The sequence below is a fragment of the Copadichromis virginalis genome, linkage group LG7, assembly GCF_057382275.1.
Source record: "Copadichromis virginalis isolate Kocher_CV1m ecotype Utaka linkage group LG7, C_Virginalis_male_GT1.1, whole genome shotgun sequence".
Taxonomy (NCBI): domain Eukaryota; kingdom Metazoa; phylum Chordata; class Actinopteri; order Cichliformes; family Cichlidae; genus Copadichromis; species Copadichromis virginalis.
Window position 1 is genome coordinate 56,929,286 of NC_140624.1, and position 17,661 is coordinate 56,946,946.

General features: G+C 39.8%; 3 protein-coding genes across 6 annotated transcripts; 2 read left to right on the forward strand and 1 right to left on the reverse strand.

The window, feature by feature from the left end:
• Positions 1-12: 12 nt before the first annotated feature.
• ccdc62 (coiled-coil domain containing 62) lies at positions 13-8,885 on the reverse strand. Its single transcript, XM_085464369.1, has 13 exons — positions 8,549-8,885; positions 8,403-8,443; positions 8,179-8,322; positions 7,769-7,961; positions 6,897-7,063; positions 5,297-5,398; positions 5,031-5,202; positions 4,342-4,440; positions 3,667-3,758; positions 2,770-2,858; positions 1,829-1,982; positions 830-949; positions 13-600 (listed from the first exon to the last, which is right to left on the reverse strand). Exons 1-13 carry the CDS (start codon positions 8,667-8,669, stop codon positions 511-513), a joined length of 1,584 nt encoding a protein of 527 aa, XP_085320495.1. The 5' UTR covers positions 8,670-8,885; the 3' UTR covers positions 13-510.
• Positions 8,886-9,331: 446 nt separating this feature from the next.
• denr (density-regulated protein) lies at positions 9,332-15,287 on the forward strand. Of its 4 annotated transcripts, none has more exons than XM_085464379.1 (8): positions 9,332-9,409; positions 12,106-12,218; positions 12,332-12,351; positions 12,466-12,549; positions 13,556-13,646; positions 13,981-14,097; positions 14,195-14,334; positions 14,980-15,287. In XM_085464379.1, exons 2-8 carry the CDS (start codon positions 12,116-12,118, stop codon positions 15,022-15,024), a joined length of 600 nt encoding a protein of 199 aa, XP_085320505.1. In that variant the 5' UTR covers positions 9,332-9,409; positions 12,106-12,115; the 3' UTR covers positions 15,025-15,287. The 4 variants fall into 4 exon arrangements, with proteins under 4 accessions (XP_085320505.1, XP_085320507.1, XP_085320506.1 ...); XM_085464381.1 differs by lacking the exon at positions 9,332-9,409 and adding an exon at positions 9,589-9,773 and having other exon boundaries at positions 12,466-12,550; positions 13,566-13,646; XM_085464380.1 differs by lacking the exon at positions 9,332-9,409 and adding an exon at positions 9,590-9,773 and having other exon boundaries at positions 12,466-12,550; positions 13,563-13,646.
• A 138-nt stretch (positions 15,288-15,425) lies between these two features.
• Positions 15,426-17,423, forward strand: LOC146706262 (hydroxycarboxylic acid receptor 2-like). Its single transcript, XM_085464377.1, has one exon. The coding sequence runs from the start codon at positions 15,692-15,694 to the stop codon at positions 16,718-16,720; it is 1,029 nt and encodes a 342-aa protein (XP_085320503.1). The 5' UTR covers positions 15,426-15,691; the 3' UTR covers positions 16,721-17,423.
• The last annotated feature ends 238 nt before the right edge of the window (positions 17,424-17,661 follow it).

Genomic DNA, 17,661 nt, shown 5'->3' on the forward strand with positions numbered 1-17,661 from the left:
GTACCATACATGTAGGTTATATACAGATATTTTTATTTAAAAAAACAAACAAAAAAACGTAAAAGCTATTAAAAGACGCAGACATTTCGGCTGAGTCACCAGGCTGATCTGTAGCCCGTGAAACTGGAAAAACGGTACAAGGACACACCACCCATCAGCCCTGTAGGACTGGTTTCCCATCTCACTCACTCCACACGTTTCAGCCTTTAAAAGCCACAAATAAGATTTTAAAAATACACTCTTTGGCTTTGTTAATCAATGACATTTTTGTATGTCTTTATATGTTTAAATACTTACAGAGGACATATTCACATCTCACAATTTAAAACAATATCAGTGATATAAAAACATTTCACAGTCTGTATTTATACTTCACCTTTTCCTGGGAGGCCTTAAGGTTCAACAAGTGGTGCATGCAGTGCTTAATATAGTAACACTGATTTTTCAGTTCAAAGTTAGTGCTCAACAGTTGTGTCACTTTGGTAAATACTGAAACATACATGAGGAAAATCAATTCTTCAGCTGAGTCATCAAGTCCATGTGATTTACTGGCTGGTTGGTGTTATGTTGAGGACGAACTTTGGGTGGAGCTGGACTGGTCTGTTAGAGAAAAAGAAATAAGATCAAGCTGGTATGATTAACACACCCAAACAGGAGGAACTGAATATTTTTTATCCTTTTCATGTCACACCCCATGAACACAAATAAGGAGAGAGAGAGATGAAAAGAGGCCGAAAGTCATGAAGGTACTTGAGGATGGAGGTACTTGGGTGATGTTGGGGTGTCTGGGACTCCTGGAAATAAAAAGGGTCAGTGGGCTACAACTCACCATTTGGCTGCTATTCTGTAAAGAACTGTGGAGTCTCAGGATGCTGTTCCCTGAACCAGCCACAACCAGCCTGGACTCATCTAACAGCTGCTGCAGAGAGCATCTGGAAAGAGGGCCGTCCTGATGAGAGAAGGAAAGAACTCTTGGTCTTAATGGAATACTTCAATATGGTGACGGATTTGTTTTGCAATGCCTGAAAAACCTTACGTCACTTTTGTCTGTGCTTATATTAGGAGTTACTTAAAATCTTGCTAGTTTAGCTTAAAATAACAACTAGAAACAGAAATATCTTAATTTTTCCAACCTGAGCAGCATTAAAAGACAACTCCATTGTGTCATCATTCTTTGCCAACGCATGTTTCAGAACTGTCACCAGCCTAAATTGTGTGGTCAAAAGTATTTCATTCCGGTTTCCATATAAAAAAAACACAGACTTACTTCTAGCACAATATTTTTGTTTTTGGACTCTATCAGAGTAGCTTTGGGTGACTGACAGTTGAATTTAACATATACAGGTCCTTGGTGTACCCCCATAGTTTAACTTGTAAAATGGTAAATGGCCTGTATTTGTATAGTGCTTTACTAGTCCCTAAGGACCCCAAAGCGCTTTACACAACCAGTCATCCACCCATTCACACACACATTCACACACTGGTGGAGGCAAGCTACAGATGTAGCCACAGCTGCCCTGGGGCAGACTGACAGAAGCAAGGCTGCCATATCGCGCTATCTGCCCCTCTGGCCATCACCAGTAGGCAACGGGTGAAGTGTCTTGCCCAAGGACACAATGACCGAGACTGTCCAAGCTCGAACCGGCAACCTTACAAGGAAGGTTGTCAGTCTCCCAACTCTTGAGCCACGATCGCCCCTTGACATCGCCCCATCTTGTCTTAAACAACCTATTTTAGCCCCATTCCCACCCTCCCTACAAACTTTCTTCTTATATGCTGTCCCTGACAAACAAGAGGTTTGTAGAGAGACTTTATAAAGTTGTCTTACATCCATCAAGTAAGCTGAGAAGACTCCCTGGTTACAGTTGTTTGAGCTTTGAAGAGCATCTGCAGGCAGATCATCATACACAGATTTTAAGTTCTTCCCTCTGAGTGAAGAAGGTGACTCATCCTTCGGATAGTTACATGTTAACTCATCCTGGCTGAAACACAGAGAGAGACGCATTCATTAATCTTTTGTTCCTGTTAAAAATCTAGAAGGATTTTTCACAACTTTACCACATTCAATTTAATATACAAAACACAGACACTTACTAAATTTGAGATTTAAGAATTAGACATTTAGACATTATCTGAGTCTTACGAAACAATTAATTCATTCCTACATTGGACTGTACTGGACACACACACTGAATGTTTATGGGGTTTTTTAGTATGTTGTCCAGTCAACAAGCCAGCTGTGGGTATGTGTGCTGCTATCAGTGTCCAGAGTCTCTAAAAACCCCACAGTATACCTACTGCCAACAATATAATCCACACATATTTACTCAGTGAAAGATTAGTTTGCTGGAATGGGTTTGTGACATGATATGCCTGCAAAGGGTCTGTAACCATGTTGGTTTAAACCACCTGCTGCCAGCTGTGCAGCCTCTGTGGTTTTAATAACTGTGGGCTCTAAAATGTATTTCTGGCTGCACAAAACAGTGGCACTGCCAAAAAGACAGAAGGCAGTATGGATGGACATAGTGAAGAAGACAGAATAAGACTCTATGGAGGGGAGGGTGAGATGGAGGCAGATGATCTGTTGTGGCCACCCCTAACAGGAGCAGTCCAAAAGCAGCAAAATTAGTGCAAACCATTGAACAACAATATGTGGAAAAGCTACTATACTGGGGTCAGGACTACCAGAAAGTAGTTCCTTCACATATTTTTGTTACATGGTTTGCACTTTTTTTGCTGTTTTGTTTGTTATCCTAGGACATTATTCACCTGCCCAATAATCCCTGACTGGTCTTCCCCTTCAGGGTTTCACAACTCAGCTGCATCAGCTGCAGGTCATTCTGCTGATTCTCACAAACCTGCACACACACAAACATGATCACTTGAATGCATTTTTTTTAAACTTAAAACTTTCAATTATTAAAAACATGACCCCACATGACAGGCGGGGTTCAAACCAGAGTAAATTGTCTGCATTTATGTTGAAAAGAGAGAGACGCTGAAAGAAAAATTCTAGTAGTAAAAGTGGATTTAAAGATTCTCACAAACAGATGAAAACTACCTAAAAATTGTAACTTAATATAAAAATATGTTTAATGATCATTTAGAGGCACACTATATCAAGTACCTAGATGACAATGAGACAGAGATGTAACAAAAAAAGAGACTCTGGACACTTGGAAATAGATTTGAAATTACTGCATTCCCCCTGAATTATAGACACAAAATGACTGCAATTACGTGAAAACATGAAGCACATTCAGACACAAAAAAGTTTCAAAAGAACTGGAGAAAATCATGGGAATGGCTGAAAAAAAACATCAGCCAAATTCAGTTCAGGGGTTTTACTAATCTACAGGAGAAGCAGGAGACCTTCATGTGCCTGTGCCTGAGGTTCCACTGTCTCTCTTTATTTACCCTTTATAGCCTGTTACTACTTCAAGAAGCACTAGACAATGACAGTATCCCAGAGTCAAACATCTGCGTTGTGTAACTGCAGAAACACTGAGGTATGTTGTCCAACCGGTAAGTCACCTTATGCTGGAGGAATGAGGAAAGCTGTACTTCCAGAGCTGGGCTCCAGTTACCACAGTATATTTTATGGGTTCACGCTTATGATGTTTTGTTCAGTACTCTCAGGGAAATACTACATGTTAGAAACTATACCTGTCGTAGGCAGCGGAGCTCAGACATGAGGCGTTCCTGTTTGGAGTGGGCCAGTTCTAGCAGCTCATCTTTCCAGCTGTTTCCCAGCTCCCCTGGTCAAAGAGATCAAATGCTGTGCTTATCTCTGCAGGAGAGTGTCTTTCTCAGGCTGAGAGGTATCTGAAACAATCTACCCTACAGATTTCTATCGAGAAAAGCAGACTGCTGAGATAAGACAGGACTGCATACCTCATTATCTCTACATACTCCTGGCTACTGAATCTAACACTGTCACTGTTCACTGACGCCATCTACTGCGAGTCATTCACTGAGAATGAAATGCCGATTATTCTCCGTTTCTAGAACCACTTCATATAACTGTCACATCAATATGTTTGGTCTTTTTTACATTAGAAAAAATGATGAAGAGGTTCATCAAATAAAGGAAAATGAAAACAGTTATTTAAAATAGCTATCATACAGATATTCACTCATTATATAATATCAAAGATGAGGACCATATACCAGGATAAAGCACACAGAACTCTACGTAACACTAGCCAGTCCTAAATCTATCCAGCGAGCCTTCAGGGTTCAAAGAGACTTATACGTCAAAAACATATCAAGAAATACATCATGAAGTTTCCACCAATGAAATAGCAGGAAAAACAGTGAGACAGTGTGTTTGCGATGTACCTGTCAGGGTGTCCCCATGAAGCAGATGGAGTTCTTGCTTGAGGCGGATGATCTCCTCTCTCTGGGTGCTGCTCTGTGTTACCTGCTGTTGTAGCTCCTCTATGAGCACAGCACGACATAGAAGAACACGATAAACGACTGATCATGCAAATAAACAGATAACTAATTTTTAACAGAAAGGCCAAACTTTTTTTTCTTCCAGATTTTCTGCTGAAGATCTTTGTTTTTTGGAGTGTGCCATTTGATGGTTGGACAAGTTCTCCGTTTGAAAAATACGGTCCAACCTGCATCTTGGAAGTTCAGATACCATTAGAGTTTTTATAATAATGATCCTTCATAAAAAGCTCCTGTGTTTTCAATGCTTTATGTGTCAGCACTAAATGGTATGTGTCTTGTAGTCTGTGTTAACAGAATTTATTGTGCATAACTCTGTGAATGCTGGAAAAAAATATACAGCCATACATCCAGACTAAAAATGTCACATGGAGCACATGGAGACAACGTATAAGGGCAGATCTTCTAAATCTGATTCCCAAAAGGCTTTCAATTCCTTTTTATGAGCAGAGTTGCAGACTACTGTTCCATTATCCTTATTTTTCTTTTAACAATATCAGTGTCCTCTGATCATCTGCCCTCTAAAGAATGAGAGTAAATAGGCAACAAAATGACACAAAGTTTTAATAATGTACCTTTGAGCTGTGTGACTTCATGTCTGGCTTCCTTGTAAGACACTTTATTCTCCTCCAGGTCTTTCAGGAGCTTGCTTTCCTGTGAGCGACTCTTCTTTAGAGATGTCTCAAGGTCTTGCAGGCGCCCTGAGAGATCGAGTATACAACTCGAGGCTTTTGCCATATCTTGGTCCTAAAGGGTTAGAATAATTAGATAAAATGATGGGACATCATAAATTGATACAAGACCAGCAGATTATATAGAGAGCAAAGATTTACACGTGTACCTTGAGTTTGAGCATGGAACTGAGCTCCTCCTCCCTGACCTGCAGAGAGCTGACTTGTGTGGACAGAGCCGTGACTGTGGAGTTGAGACTCTGGTTCTTCTCCTGAAAAACAGCATGGACACATAGTTGTATTAATGTGCTAAAATAGTTTTGCATGACTTCCAGTTCAAAATATTCCTTGTTTGTGTTATAACAAGCTGTTTTATTGCCTCTTCATTTAAGAACACAAAAACACAAGGTTTCAACAGCTGCTGGGTGGGGCTCCTTTGGTGGGGGTCTTGGTCTCCTTCATCACCTGAATACCTTTGGGTTTGGAGACTTCCACTGAAAAATACTCAGTTATAACCACAGAGATTGTTCTCATCACTAACAATTCAAATGAAATTTGAATGCAAAGTTGATGTGACTTGTGGCTCAAGAGTTGGCAGTTCGCCTTGTAATCGGAAGGTTGCCGGTTCGAGCCCTGGCTCGGACAGTCTCGGTCGTTGTGTCCTTGGGCAAGACACTTCACCCGTTGCCTACTGGTGGTGGTCAGAGGGCCTGGTGGTGCCAGTGTCCGGCAGCCTTGCCTCTGTCAGTGCGCCTCAGGGCAACTGTGGCTACAATGTAGCTTGCCATCACCAGTGTGTGAATGGGTGGATGACTGAATGTAGTGTAAAGCGCTTTGGGGTCCTTAGGGACTATGTAAAGCGCTATACAAATACAGGCCATCTGTTTATTATTGACCTGTTTGAAATCCATGATAAAATCTCAGAGAACAGAGTGCAAGTGATAAGAATAGGATTAGAGCAACATCAGGTTAGACTGATAGACAGTGCAGGAGGAGCAGCTGGTAGCAGCACATGTGCTTTGAGTTACCGTAGCTGTACACACCAGTACATCAGGAGTGTAAATGATATAAAAGGCAAAATGAGAATGGAAAAAGAAGACTCAAGTCGCAGAATTACCAAAAGTGATGCTCCCAAAAAAGGCTCAAAAGATGAGGAAATGCTAGAAATAAGGATCCAAGGAATTTGGTAGTGTGAAGACCTTTTGGCTACACAACATTAGACTTAACACACTTTATCCTGTACCATACTTGAAGACAGAAAAAACAAACAAACAGACAAAGTGATATCATGAATGCATGATGTCATGAGGACAGCTAAAAAAAATAGATTTAATGAAACGGTACTAAAACATTATGGTTATAAATTGTTGTTTTTCCCATATTGCCCAGGCCCATATTAGACAAAGGATGTTCAAGATGGAGCTGAGGGAAGAGGAAAAGGGGAAGATCACATAGAAGCTTCTGGAATATTGAACTGCAGTATTGAGGGTACTGAATAAGCACATGCAGAGATTTGGTGTGACAGAGAAGGATGAGAGGCACAGGGTGAAATGGAGGCAGATGATCTATTCTGGCGATCCCAAAAGGGATTAGCTGAAAAAAGTAATTGTGTATCAGGGAATTTTAAAAAACAAATTAAAAAAAGAAACCCAATTCATTCCTGAATCATTTTTAACATTTATCTTTATGTTTCATCACATGAACGACCACACCCAGCAGTACTAAGTGTATCCAACTGTGTGCTGATGTTATGGCGGTACCTGAAAGTACCTGAAAGTCTTGGCATTTTTCACTGATGTGCTTCTGCTTCTTTTCAAGCTCACAGATCTGCTGTCGGGCTTCGTCGAGTTCCTTCTGGGCCTCCTTCTCCCTGGTTTCCACCAGCCGCACATGTTTAGTCAAGACTCTGATCACCTCGTTACGCATCTGCACCTCCTCTGCACACACAAAAAAGAACAAAGTCCCGCCATATGGCCGTTTAACAAAATGGCATGTGTACGCACCTTCATCAACAGCCTCAGTCTGCAGATGATGTGCAAACTATAGAAACAATGTGCAGACAAAGAAAAAATGATTACTTATTAATATAATGCATTTTTGGTCTCTTTACAACTCAGCCGGGGTTCCTACTTTTATTATGGCTTCATAACAACCATGTTATTACCATATCTATACAAATTAATTACACTGTCAGCAACAAGAGAAAAGAAAATCACAAAGCTATTTACAATATTGTCATGGTTTATCATAAACATATTGATATTTCACTTTTGAATCTAAGGAGCTTGGAAAGAAAAGCATCTGGACTTTATTAAGTTTCTTGAAGACTTTTCACCTCTCATCCAACAAGCTTTTTCAGTTCCAAGAACAATTGGTGGAGAGTCACAGATTTTTAAGCCTTATTGCGAAGGCCTAAAAAAAGAAGTCCGGTCACTTTTCTTTCCAAGGTCCTTAGATTACCATAACTGATTATGCTTAATTTCCTTCTACATTGGATTGGTAAATCTTATGTACAGTGCGCTATTGAAGCTGCTGTATCCTGCCTACAGTTGCTGGACATCTGCAAGCTGCTTTGCAACCCAGCTTTCCCCTGTGAGTTTCAGCTGTATTGAACTGACCAACATATCCTTAGCTTTCCTCACCATCTAAATGGGCACACTTCTGCTCCAAGGTCAACACCCTCTGGCGGTACTGTTCCCAGGTATGATGCTGCTTAAGATGGGAAGCAGCCATGGCATTTAACTCTGTTTCCCGGTCCTTTAACTCAGCCATCAGCAGGTGCAGTTCCTTCCTTTGCCTCTGGATGATGGTGCTGCTCAGGTCAGTTGCAGTAAACTTTTGCCAAACACACAAATGACAGAAAACCTCAAATAACAACTGAAGGAATCAATCAGTTATTGTGTTGGTCAAAGGATATAAAACTTTTAAAATTATTTCAATAACTGGGTTTTGAATGCAAAAAACAAACAAACAATATAAACAATAAACACAAATGTGAAAGATTTACCAGCAACATCCTGCTTGATCCTCCTAGCAATCCATCCTCTCTTACCTTAGTTTCCTGCATGCTGGGAGTACGGAAGGTATCTGCTAAGATGGGAGGGGTGCCTTTGGTGCCCTGTTTTGGTCTGCTGTCCATCTTAAAGCTGTTTCGACCAGGTATTTGGTGCACATCAAGTGAAGCACCTTCATTTTTCTTAAAAGTGTCATATAATACAAAACAAATTACAATCACTCTGCTACAATACTATCCCGACATGTGTCGATATTACTCACCGTTTTAACTGGAGTGCTATGCCACCGCTCACCTGAAGCATCTGAAACAAAGCAGAAGTGGATGTTGGGTGGATGAAACTACACCTCTTTTAAAAAAAATTTTTAAAAGAAGGATGGTGGAAATGTAGTTGAAAACATCTGTTTACCATTTGACCAGAGGGAACAGGCTGAGGCTTTTCCAAGAGCACTTACATTTGTGCACAGTCTTTTCCCTTTCTCCATCACATCATTCCAGCTTTTTACTAAAATCTGTTCAATCTCTATCATCAGTCACTGTTGTTATTGTTGTGCCGAGCTTTTTCTGGGGCATCTCTCGAGGGCAAGTCGGTAGCTAGCTAGCTTATTAAGATAGCTAAGATTATCTTACCATATCAACTATCCAAAAGCTTCAAATCTGCTCTAATTTAGAAACATGCTACAAATGTTCCCCCAAAAGTTTAGCTCGTAGAAACTTCAACCAACTTTTGAATGTTGTGACGTCAGTGACGGAACTCCTGCAGAACTTTTCAAAATAATGTAATATAACTCCAAAATAAAAGAACAAGAATAACAAGACTAACAAACACCTCATTAATGCCATATTTGGGAAATTATTTTTAAAATAGTAATAATAATAATAATTGTTATCATTATTATTATTATTATTAGTAGTAGTAGGAGGAAGAGGAGTAGCAGTAATTTATTAAATTTATTTCTCCTAAATGGGTATGCCCCTGAAAATTGATAGATTTTCTCTGCCAATGCCAAACATCTTGTTCTGGTATTCACTCTTGTTTTGAGCTTCCTTCCTTAGACGTCTATGAAGGTTCTTAGACAGTAATGAAAACAAAACTAGATGTAAAATAAATCTGTGATGTGTGTTTTTACTCCGAAGCACAGGGGGCGCTGAAGCATATAATCCACCCCTATAACTAAAACAAGAAGTGAATAGGTAAACACTGTACAGGGGAGTGTGACTGCAGTAGGGAACAGGAAGACAACTGATCAAAAAGCTGGACGATATAAAAGTGAAGTTGGAATTGTTTAATTTTATTTCCCGTGAGCTCTATAAGTGAAAGTTATCAGGCTGTATTTTGGTTTTTAAGGCAGACCCATTTGTTCGGGAGAATTTGAATATTTTACTTATTTATTTATTGTAATTTCGGTCCACACTCCACACCAGTTGGTGGCGGTAATGCACCATTTTGCTGTTTGCCAACCGCCAATAAACCCTATACAGAAGAAGAAGAGAACGAGACGCGTTACATGGCGTGCTCCAAGTACGCCAAGTGAACCATATTTCATGAGAATGCTTTTCTAAAACTCTTACGAGCTTGAATAATGCGATCGGTTTCATTGGAAAGACAACAGTTTTAGAGTATATCGTACGGGGTACGTAATTTGACATTTATTCTGTATTTATTCAGCAGCAGAGCGTGTCCACTTTAGCCGTGCGTTAGCTCAGTTAGCCGGCTAAGCTAATTCCTAGATGCTTACGGTGACAGCTGGGCGAATTAATCTTACCTGATGAATGAAGCAGTAAAACTAAACTCGATATTTTTTTTAAAGATATCAGCTCGATGCATCGTGTCCACGGGATGGGTGTTTGCAGAATAATTACTACGGTTTAATTGTAGACTTTACTATAAGCATTGTAGCGAACTATTCTGTTTAATAGGTCAGCTAATGCAAAGAAGCCGCATGTGTTAGCAAGCTAAAGCCTGTTCTTTCCACAGGCAATATCAAATTCATACTGCCTTATATGTTTTATTTTTTCTGTGGTTCTTTCCACTTATGTTTTGGAGCCAGGCGCTAAATTACAGTCTGAGATCGGCTGGTGATCAATTTCACTTCAGTCACATCTGTTTGATGCTGTTATCTAGCTGGTACCCTTGTGCCCGATATGTCGTGAAACTAAGGGAAGAGTGTTGGCAAGGCAGGCTAGCATGATGAAATACTGCCAGGAGCCGTGCTCATCCATGTATTATTGTCTGATAATAAATCTAAAGAGACTTTAGTCCGTCGGTTTATAAGTTGTAATGTAAACTTTAATCATGAGTAGTATTTAAACCTTTTCATGTTGCAGTGTAGTCTATGTAAGCGCAGTTTTCACAACTTGTAAGTAAATTCTCTCCCATTCAAATATTTGCTCACCATTCGGACCTCTATTTCATTCCGAACCCAATCCATCCAATCCATATTTTCATGGGATAAAACATCTGATATTGATTCTTAGCCTTTATTTATATATATACATAAAATATGTTGAGGTTGACGCATATTCTTTCTCACAAACGTGTTGGTTAAAGTGAAAAGTTAAAAACTCCACCCAGTTATAATGGTACTTGCTACATTTAATACGCACAGTACCTAGAGTCAGATTCACTCTGGTGGACAAGCTGTGTTCAAACCCTTTCAGAAAAGTCACCCTTTTCTCCAATAATTCCTGTACAGAATAAATAGTTTGCACGTTTTTGCATGTTCACACTTTTGGAAAATGTAAACGCTAATATATCGGCCATGGGCCAGTATCAGGCAAAAAATATCTGCCTGCTGATATTTCACATATATCTGCAAGCAATGCAAATACATGCAGTGTTTCAAACTAATTTAGCTTCTATATATTGACATTTGGTGCCAGCAAAGGAAAGCATGGATTCCTCTGTAAATGAATTATTAAAGAATGCTGTCTGCAAGTTTCTTCCTTTTTATTTGCCAAATAACTTAGTGATATAAGTTCAAACAGAGATGAGACGTGTTAGCATCACGCAATTAGCAGAAACCATAGACAGTATAAAATATGGATGTAGCTTTTGGGTGTGAAAAGTAGCCCAGAATGCGGAAGTGCCTTAAACATGCATTCTATCGAAAGGCTGCCAGATGGTGATAGCTGGGGTTGCAACAAGATTTCAGGTCCTACAGAAGACTATGGGAAGATGGATTTCTGTATTGACGATTATAAACACTTTCCTGTTGCGTTTACAACCTCTGTCACTTGTTATGGATCATACTTCATTAAAAAATTCAATTTGTCCCATAAATCTTGGGCATAACATGTTTTACAATGGATTATCTGTGGTGTCTGCATTGGCTTGTTGTTGATGTCCACTAGTCACTCCTTACCACATCCGGGGTTGTTTTTTTTTTTTTTTGTTCTGTTCTTTTAAAACCAAAATGACAGCTTTGGAGACTTCAAAATGGGACTTCAGGAATAGGTGACATCACTGTAGCTCTGTCCATCTTTTATATGGACCAGGGCACTGATTGAACCTTCAGTATAGGAGAAATAAGTATTTCACACATGAATTGATGTGGATGGTATTGTTCTCTAACCTAGAAAAACAAACAAACAAGAACTTGCTGAATATTTTTGCGTTGCCTTAATATACTTGGCATCTCATCAAAGTGTCTGTGCGTGGTAAATATAGATATAAAGTTACCATTTTTTCTTTTTGAATATGTACATTTACTTTGTGAAATGTTGGTAAACTGAATATCTTTGGGAATGTTGTGATATTGTAAATTCTAAAAGGCTTTTTTTTTGCCATTTACTGTCAGTTTAAAGAACAAAAAACTTGCACCCATTTTAAAAACAAAAGAAAGCACATCTTTCTGTGGTATTTTTTAATTGTAATCCTAAAACACAACTCACAAACTACTGGTATTTAACATGAGTTGGATAAATGTTGTGTGTGCCCTGTGTTCATTGTCCCTTTTTTTCTAGTTAATTTCTGATGGCTACTACTGAGATGGAATCTGGGTCCTTGGAAAGCAGATCAGAGCAAGGGACAGCTGACCCTGATTCAAAGTACCCAATGAAAGTTCTTTATTGTGGAGGTGCAGTATATAAAACCACTCATCAAAACCACACTTCATCTTCAATTGTTTTGCGGTGGCCCCTTTTCAAAATGTGACATTAATTTTTGATTTGTTTTTCTCTCTCTCTGCAGTGTGCTCTCTGCCTACAGAGGTGAGTTTGACTATCAGTTTCCATATTTAGTTGTGTGACCCACTTTTCTATAAATATTCAGTTGGGGGTATTTTTTCTGCTGCAATGTAAATAACTGCAGTGTTGTGTCTGCAGTACTGTGAGTACATGCCTGAGCCAGCTAAATGTAGGCAGTGGCTGGAGAAGAACTTTCCAGATGTGTTTGCCAGGATGACTGTAGGTGAGTGGCGTTTCAGATTTTAGATATATAATAATGAATGAATGTAACCATTTTTGCAAGTTGGATGCTCTTATTGATCATGGTCATAGTTTTAAATGTCAGTGTAGGTGCAAGTAATGAGCCAAAATTTCAGGTTTCAGACTGCTCTAAAAACTCATGTTTCAGGCAGATTATTCTACTCTTGGATGTGTTTGATGTCATAGAGAGGGACTGTTTCTAATATGGTCATCTCAGGTACGTCAGAAAAGACTGTCTTAAAGAGGGACAGATGGTCCGAGGGGCTGCACTAAAACAGCCATGAACATTATTTTGAAATCGTGGGTCATTCACGGACTAAAAATACAGTTGTGGACATTAACAGAATAGCCTTCCTCTAAAAAGATTAGATGAGGTGATAATTATAGACTTAACATTTTGACTCCAACAAAAGCCACAATTTTCTAATATTAGCTGCAGTTGCTGGGTCCCTCACAGTCAGTCAGGATTATTTTTTCTCTAACAGTAATGCTGTTCCCTTACACTGCTGCTCTGAGCAGGCTCTGACGTTGTTCAGGCTGACTTTGTTCTGTGGAAGCTAAATCATATATGTTATAATACCAAACTGGTACTTAGCCAGCTGTTGTGAATAAACTGATCTCTCGAATCGCTCATTTAGGTCATGCTGACATTAAAGTTTTTCTCACGCTGCTCTTTGGATTGATAACATTTAGTGTGATGAATTTTTGGTCAGCTCCATGCTACATGAAATGCTTTTGATTGTCATGTGTACTTTAAAAATATAGTTTTGGAGTTCTAGAGGTCCTGTCTTTGCAAGGTTCACCACAGTGTGAACAGAACTGGCTTTTAATTGTTTAAAACAGACTTTCAAGGCCTGAAAGGTGAAACGATTTGCTGTAAAGATCTGTAATGATTCCATGCTTTCAAGCTGCATAATAATCCCTTGAAAGCTAAACATGTTGTTGAGGGAGTGGGTTTAATGTTGTTCCATTTTCCATTTGTCCCACTGGCCCAGCAGCGAATGCGCCTAAGCAGGAACCGGGCACTGGAGATGCTCCTCCTGCAGGCGAGGAGGAGGAAAAGAAGAAACAGAAGAGAGGTACGTAAACGTCAGAGGGAAAAGGAATCAGAATCTACTGGTTCATGATTCACTGCTATAGTGCATCAAATTTCCTACATATAAAGTAATGGAATAAGTATGAAACCTGCCTTGTTTAAGGTTTATTTACACTCTGAGACCTCATAGGTTCATTTTAAGACATGGGTCTGATAAACTTGAGTCTACTGATTCCAGTAAGTCTTTAGGATTCAAATGATAGCTAAGGATTGATTGCTTCATGTTGTCTGCATTTCACTTTTTATCAGTGCTTTAATTGTGTGCGACTTAACACTGCATGAGTTTAAATCCGGTTCATTTTAATTGACCTTTTAAGGTGGAAGAGGCCAGATCAAACAGAAAAAGAAGACTGTGCCTCAGAAAGTTACAATAGCAAAGATCCCAAGAGCCAAGAAGAAATACGTCACACGGGTGTGTGGCCTGGCGACATTTGGTGAGAGCTCTTGTGCTGTCCTTATCCTCTAGGCTGCCAAAATCTTATTCCCTTCATGTTTTATTCTTAACATGATTCTCTGGTTTGACTCTTGCAGACATCGACCTTAAAGAGGCTCAGCGATTCTTTGCCCAGAAATTCTCTTGTGGTGCCTCAGTTACAGCAGAGGATGAAATAATCATTCAGGGAGATTTTACAGACGACATAATTGACGTCATTCAAGAGAAGTGGCCTGAGGTAAGCTGGAGAAAACCAGGGTGTGCTGAAAAGGTTCATTCTTAACTTACTCTCTCACTGGCAATTTGTAAAAACGTAACAAAGTTCAAGTTGTTATCAGTGACACCGGCTGCCTTTAAGTGAACTGCAGTTAGCTTCCTGTTGCTTGCATGTGCAACACAGCATACTCCAGCAAACATTTGCAAGAAGAGGGGAGACATGCATAAGAGTACTTTACATTGTACAGTATGTATGTGAGGGACTGGTGTATATACTGTGTCCCTACAGTAATGTGTTTTTAAAAAAATAAGTGCCCCCACCCCCCTCAGTATGTTGCTATGTTGTGGAGGAATTTTGGCACTCTCTTATTTATAACGTTCGCTCAGTTTTATTGAGTCATTTGTTTATGCAAATCTTAAGGTGCCATCTAGGGCTGGGCAGTAAAACAATAAATGCCATAATAACTATATTGTTCTCAACAGCAGCATATGTTAGTGTCAATATAAATTGGCTAGAACTCATTCAATCCAAAATAATAGCACAGGACAGTGTCGTGGGTCTGTGGACGGTGTGAAAAGCGGATTTTCTGAACTGCTTTTGAAAATGTCCTCTATAATCTCAAACATGACACACAGTTCAGTCTCCGTGTCTCTCTGTGCGTTGTAGGTGGATGATGACAGCATTGATGATCTGGGTGAAGTCAAGAAGTGAAGACCAAATATGCACTTTTGCTGAAAGGATGTGACCTGTAACAGCGACGACCTGGCCAAATGTACACATTAAGTCATTTTATACCTATTTTATTTACTGTACATAAAAAGCTGTGGACTCAGCCACTCACTTGGCATTTTTTTTTTTAGTTAATAGCTGCTTTCTCTCGTTTGCCAAAGGTGTGGTATGACATGAATCCTTCCCAAATGTTCTTCACTCAAGCAAAACTGTAGGCTAATAAATTTCAGTCTCCTTCACCCTTACACTCTTTCCACATTTGACTTTTTTTCTTCTAATGGTTGTGTGTCTGTTATTTTTAAAGCATTAAAAATGAGTTCTTTTTCAGGGCTCTGATATGCTGCTTTATCTTAGTTACTTAAATGGCCGCAGGTTACTTGTTTTTCATCCATCCCACTCAATACTCGTGAGTAAACCTATTCCCCTGCATAATAGTTTTATAATGAAGGTGCACTCCCCGGACAGATAACATTTACAGTTGTTTCCATGCTCCTTTGGGTCAATACCGCTTCCCCATAGATAACGGAGTGCACAGATGTTCACTCCACATAAAGATTAGTATGTTTGGCTGAGCACCTTTTGCATATGCGCAAACACGATTCAGTTTCCAAAGAAATCACCTGGTGGAGCCTTTCTTTACCGACACTGTATGTTACAGCAGCCGTTTCCTCTGATGGGTCAGAAGATGAATCTCACAGTCACAGATCTCTGTTGTGCCTTCGAATCTCCCATCCTGGACCAAGTTTTGCCTCCAGTTCTCATCCTGGAGTTCATGTTTGGACTAACGGGGAACTTTGTCGCCCTGTGGATGTTCATCTTTCACATGGACACATGGAAACCCAACGCTGTGTACCTCACTCACCTGGCAGTTGCAGACTCCATCGTGCTCTTCTGCTTGCCTTTCCGAGCAGATTACTACAGGCGTGGGAAAAACTGGCTCTACGGTGACATCCCGTGTCGCATCTTGCTCTTTTTGCTGGCAGCCAACCGCGCAGCTGGGATCTTTTTCCTCACGGCCGTGGCTGTAGATCGTTACTTCAAGATCGTCCACCCGTCGAATCGGATCAACCAAATGGGGCTGGGCTATGCTTTCTGGGTCTCATTTGGCCTCTGGTGCTTGATCTTCCTTGCTACGGGGTACCTTCTTGCTGATCAGCACTTTTATTACAACAACAACCGTACGCAGTGTGAAAGTTTCAACATCTGCATGGGCTTTAGTCCCCTTTCCACCTGGCATAACACTTTCTATGTTGTCCAGTTTTTCCTGCCCACTGCCATCGTGGCCTTCTGCACCATCAGAATTACATGGCAGCTGAGAATCCGGACTGTGGACAAGAAGGGGAAAATCAAACGGGCCGTTCAGTTCATCCTGGCCGTGGCTTTAATCTTTATCATCTGCTTTTTCCCCAGCACCATATCGCGTATTGCAGTGTGGGTCCTCAAGGTATGGTACAATGAATGCAAATACTTTGAAGAAGCCAACCTGGCATTCTACACGTCAGTGTGTTTGACTTACTTCAACAGTGTCCTCAACCCTGTTTTGTATTATTTCTCGAGCCCTGCCTTCAGTGGAGCCTTCAACAAGGTCCTTAACAAACTGTTGAGAAGAAGCAGCGACAAAGATGAGAAAAAGTCATCAGAGAATGACATTTCCACCATAGATGATAGAAGGCTGTAAAGCCAGCTGCTTGTCCCTGTTCTAATTCTGTAGGGAAACTAAGATCCACCTGAATACACAAATGCATGGTAAACTCCTGGCTATTGAAAACATTTATATTATTGTAGTTGAAATTAAATGTCAAATAGTTTTTGCTGTAATTATGAACAAAATGACTCACTTACTATACATCTTAGTGGTGTAGTGCTTTTATTGCAATGATGCACCTGTTGTGACTTTGGATGTACTTTGTGATTATAAGCCACTTACCTGTCGTTAGTAGCTTACAATTACATTTCCCTAGTAGCTGGGCAGGTGAGTAAAGAATGAACTTAAAAGCTTGTCAAGGCAACATCTCACATAGATGCCATCGGCTCATGTATCCACGATACTTGATAAGGTTGGTTTTAATGTTTTTATTAGGCAGTTCAAGTGTAACACTGATCTTTTGGCTGCCCACTGAAATAATATTTATTGAATGAAATGGTTGTACAGCCACAGAAAAGTTTAGCTCACGTTAGTGCTAACAAACTATCAGGGCAAAACCCACATGCAAAGGGAGGTTTTTTGAGATAGTCTAGTATGGTTTGCAGATAATTTCAGCTAGTTTGAATAAAGCGCACTGTGTATGTAAATGCCTTTGCAAGTGTATTTCTGCTTGTATAACATTTCAGTCTGTGTACCCTGTCACATTTTGTTTTCAATAAAGAAAAAATTAAGATTACGCCTAAACATTACATAGTTCTTTTGGTCCACTTTTCAGTGTCTGAATGGAACCAAGCACATTTTGCGCACTTTTACTTTTGAATGTTTTCTACTTACTAATAATGTACTTTCACTAAGGTCGTAAATAAATAAATATTTATTTATTTTAAACAATGGCTGTTCCATAGTTAGGTGGGTGGTAAAATTAGCCTTTGAAAAGTTTTAAAAATATTTTGCTTTGAAAAAAATCCAATAAA

Coding starts and splice junctions, on each gene's coding strand:
- ccdc62 (XM_085464369.1), bottom strand. CDS start 8,669: ATGATAGAGATTGAACAGATTTTAGTAAAAAGCTGGAATGATGTGATG. Junction 4,441..5,030: donor TGAAGTCACACAGCTCAAAG/GTACATTATTAA, acceptor CTGTGCTCATAG/AGGAGCTACAACAGCAGGTA. Junction 950..1,828: donor TCTCAGCTTACTTGATGGAT/GTAAGACAACTT, acceptor TTCTCTCATCAG/GACGGCCCTCTTTCCAGATG.
- denr (XM_085464379.1), top strand. CDS start 12,116: ATGGCTACTACTGAGATGGAATCTGGGTCCTTGGAAAGCAGATCAGAG. Junction 12,219..12,331: donor GAAAGTTCTTTATTGTGGAG/GTGCAGTATATA, acceptor CTCTCTCTGCAG/TGTGCTCTCTGCCTACAGAG. Junction 14,335..14,979: donor TTCAAGAGAAGTGGCCTGAG/GTAAGCTGGAGA, acceptor TGTGCGTTGTAG/GTGGATGATGACAGCATTGA.
- LOC146706262 (XM_085464377.1), top strand. CDS start 15,692: ATGTTACAGCAGCCGTTTCCTCTGATGGGTCAGAAGATGAATCTCACA.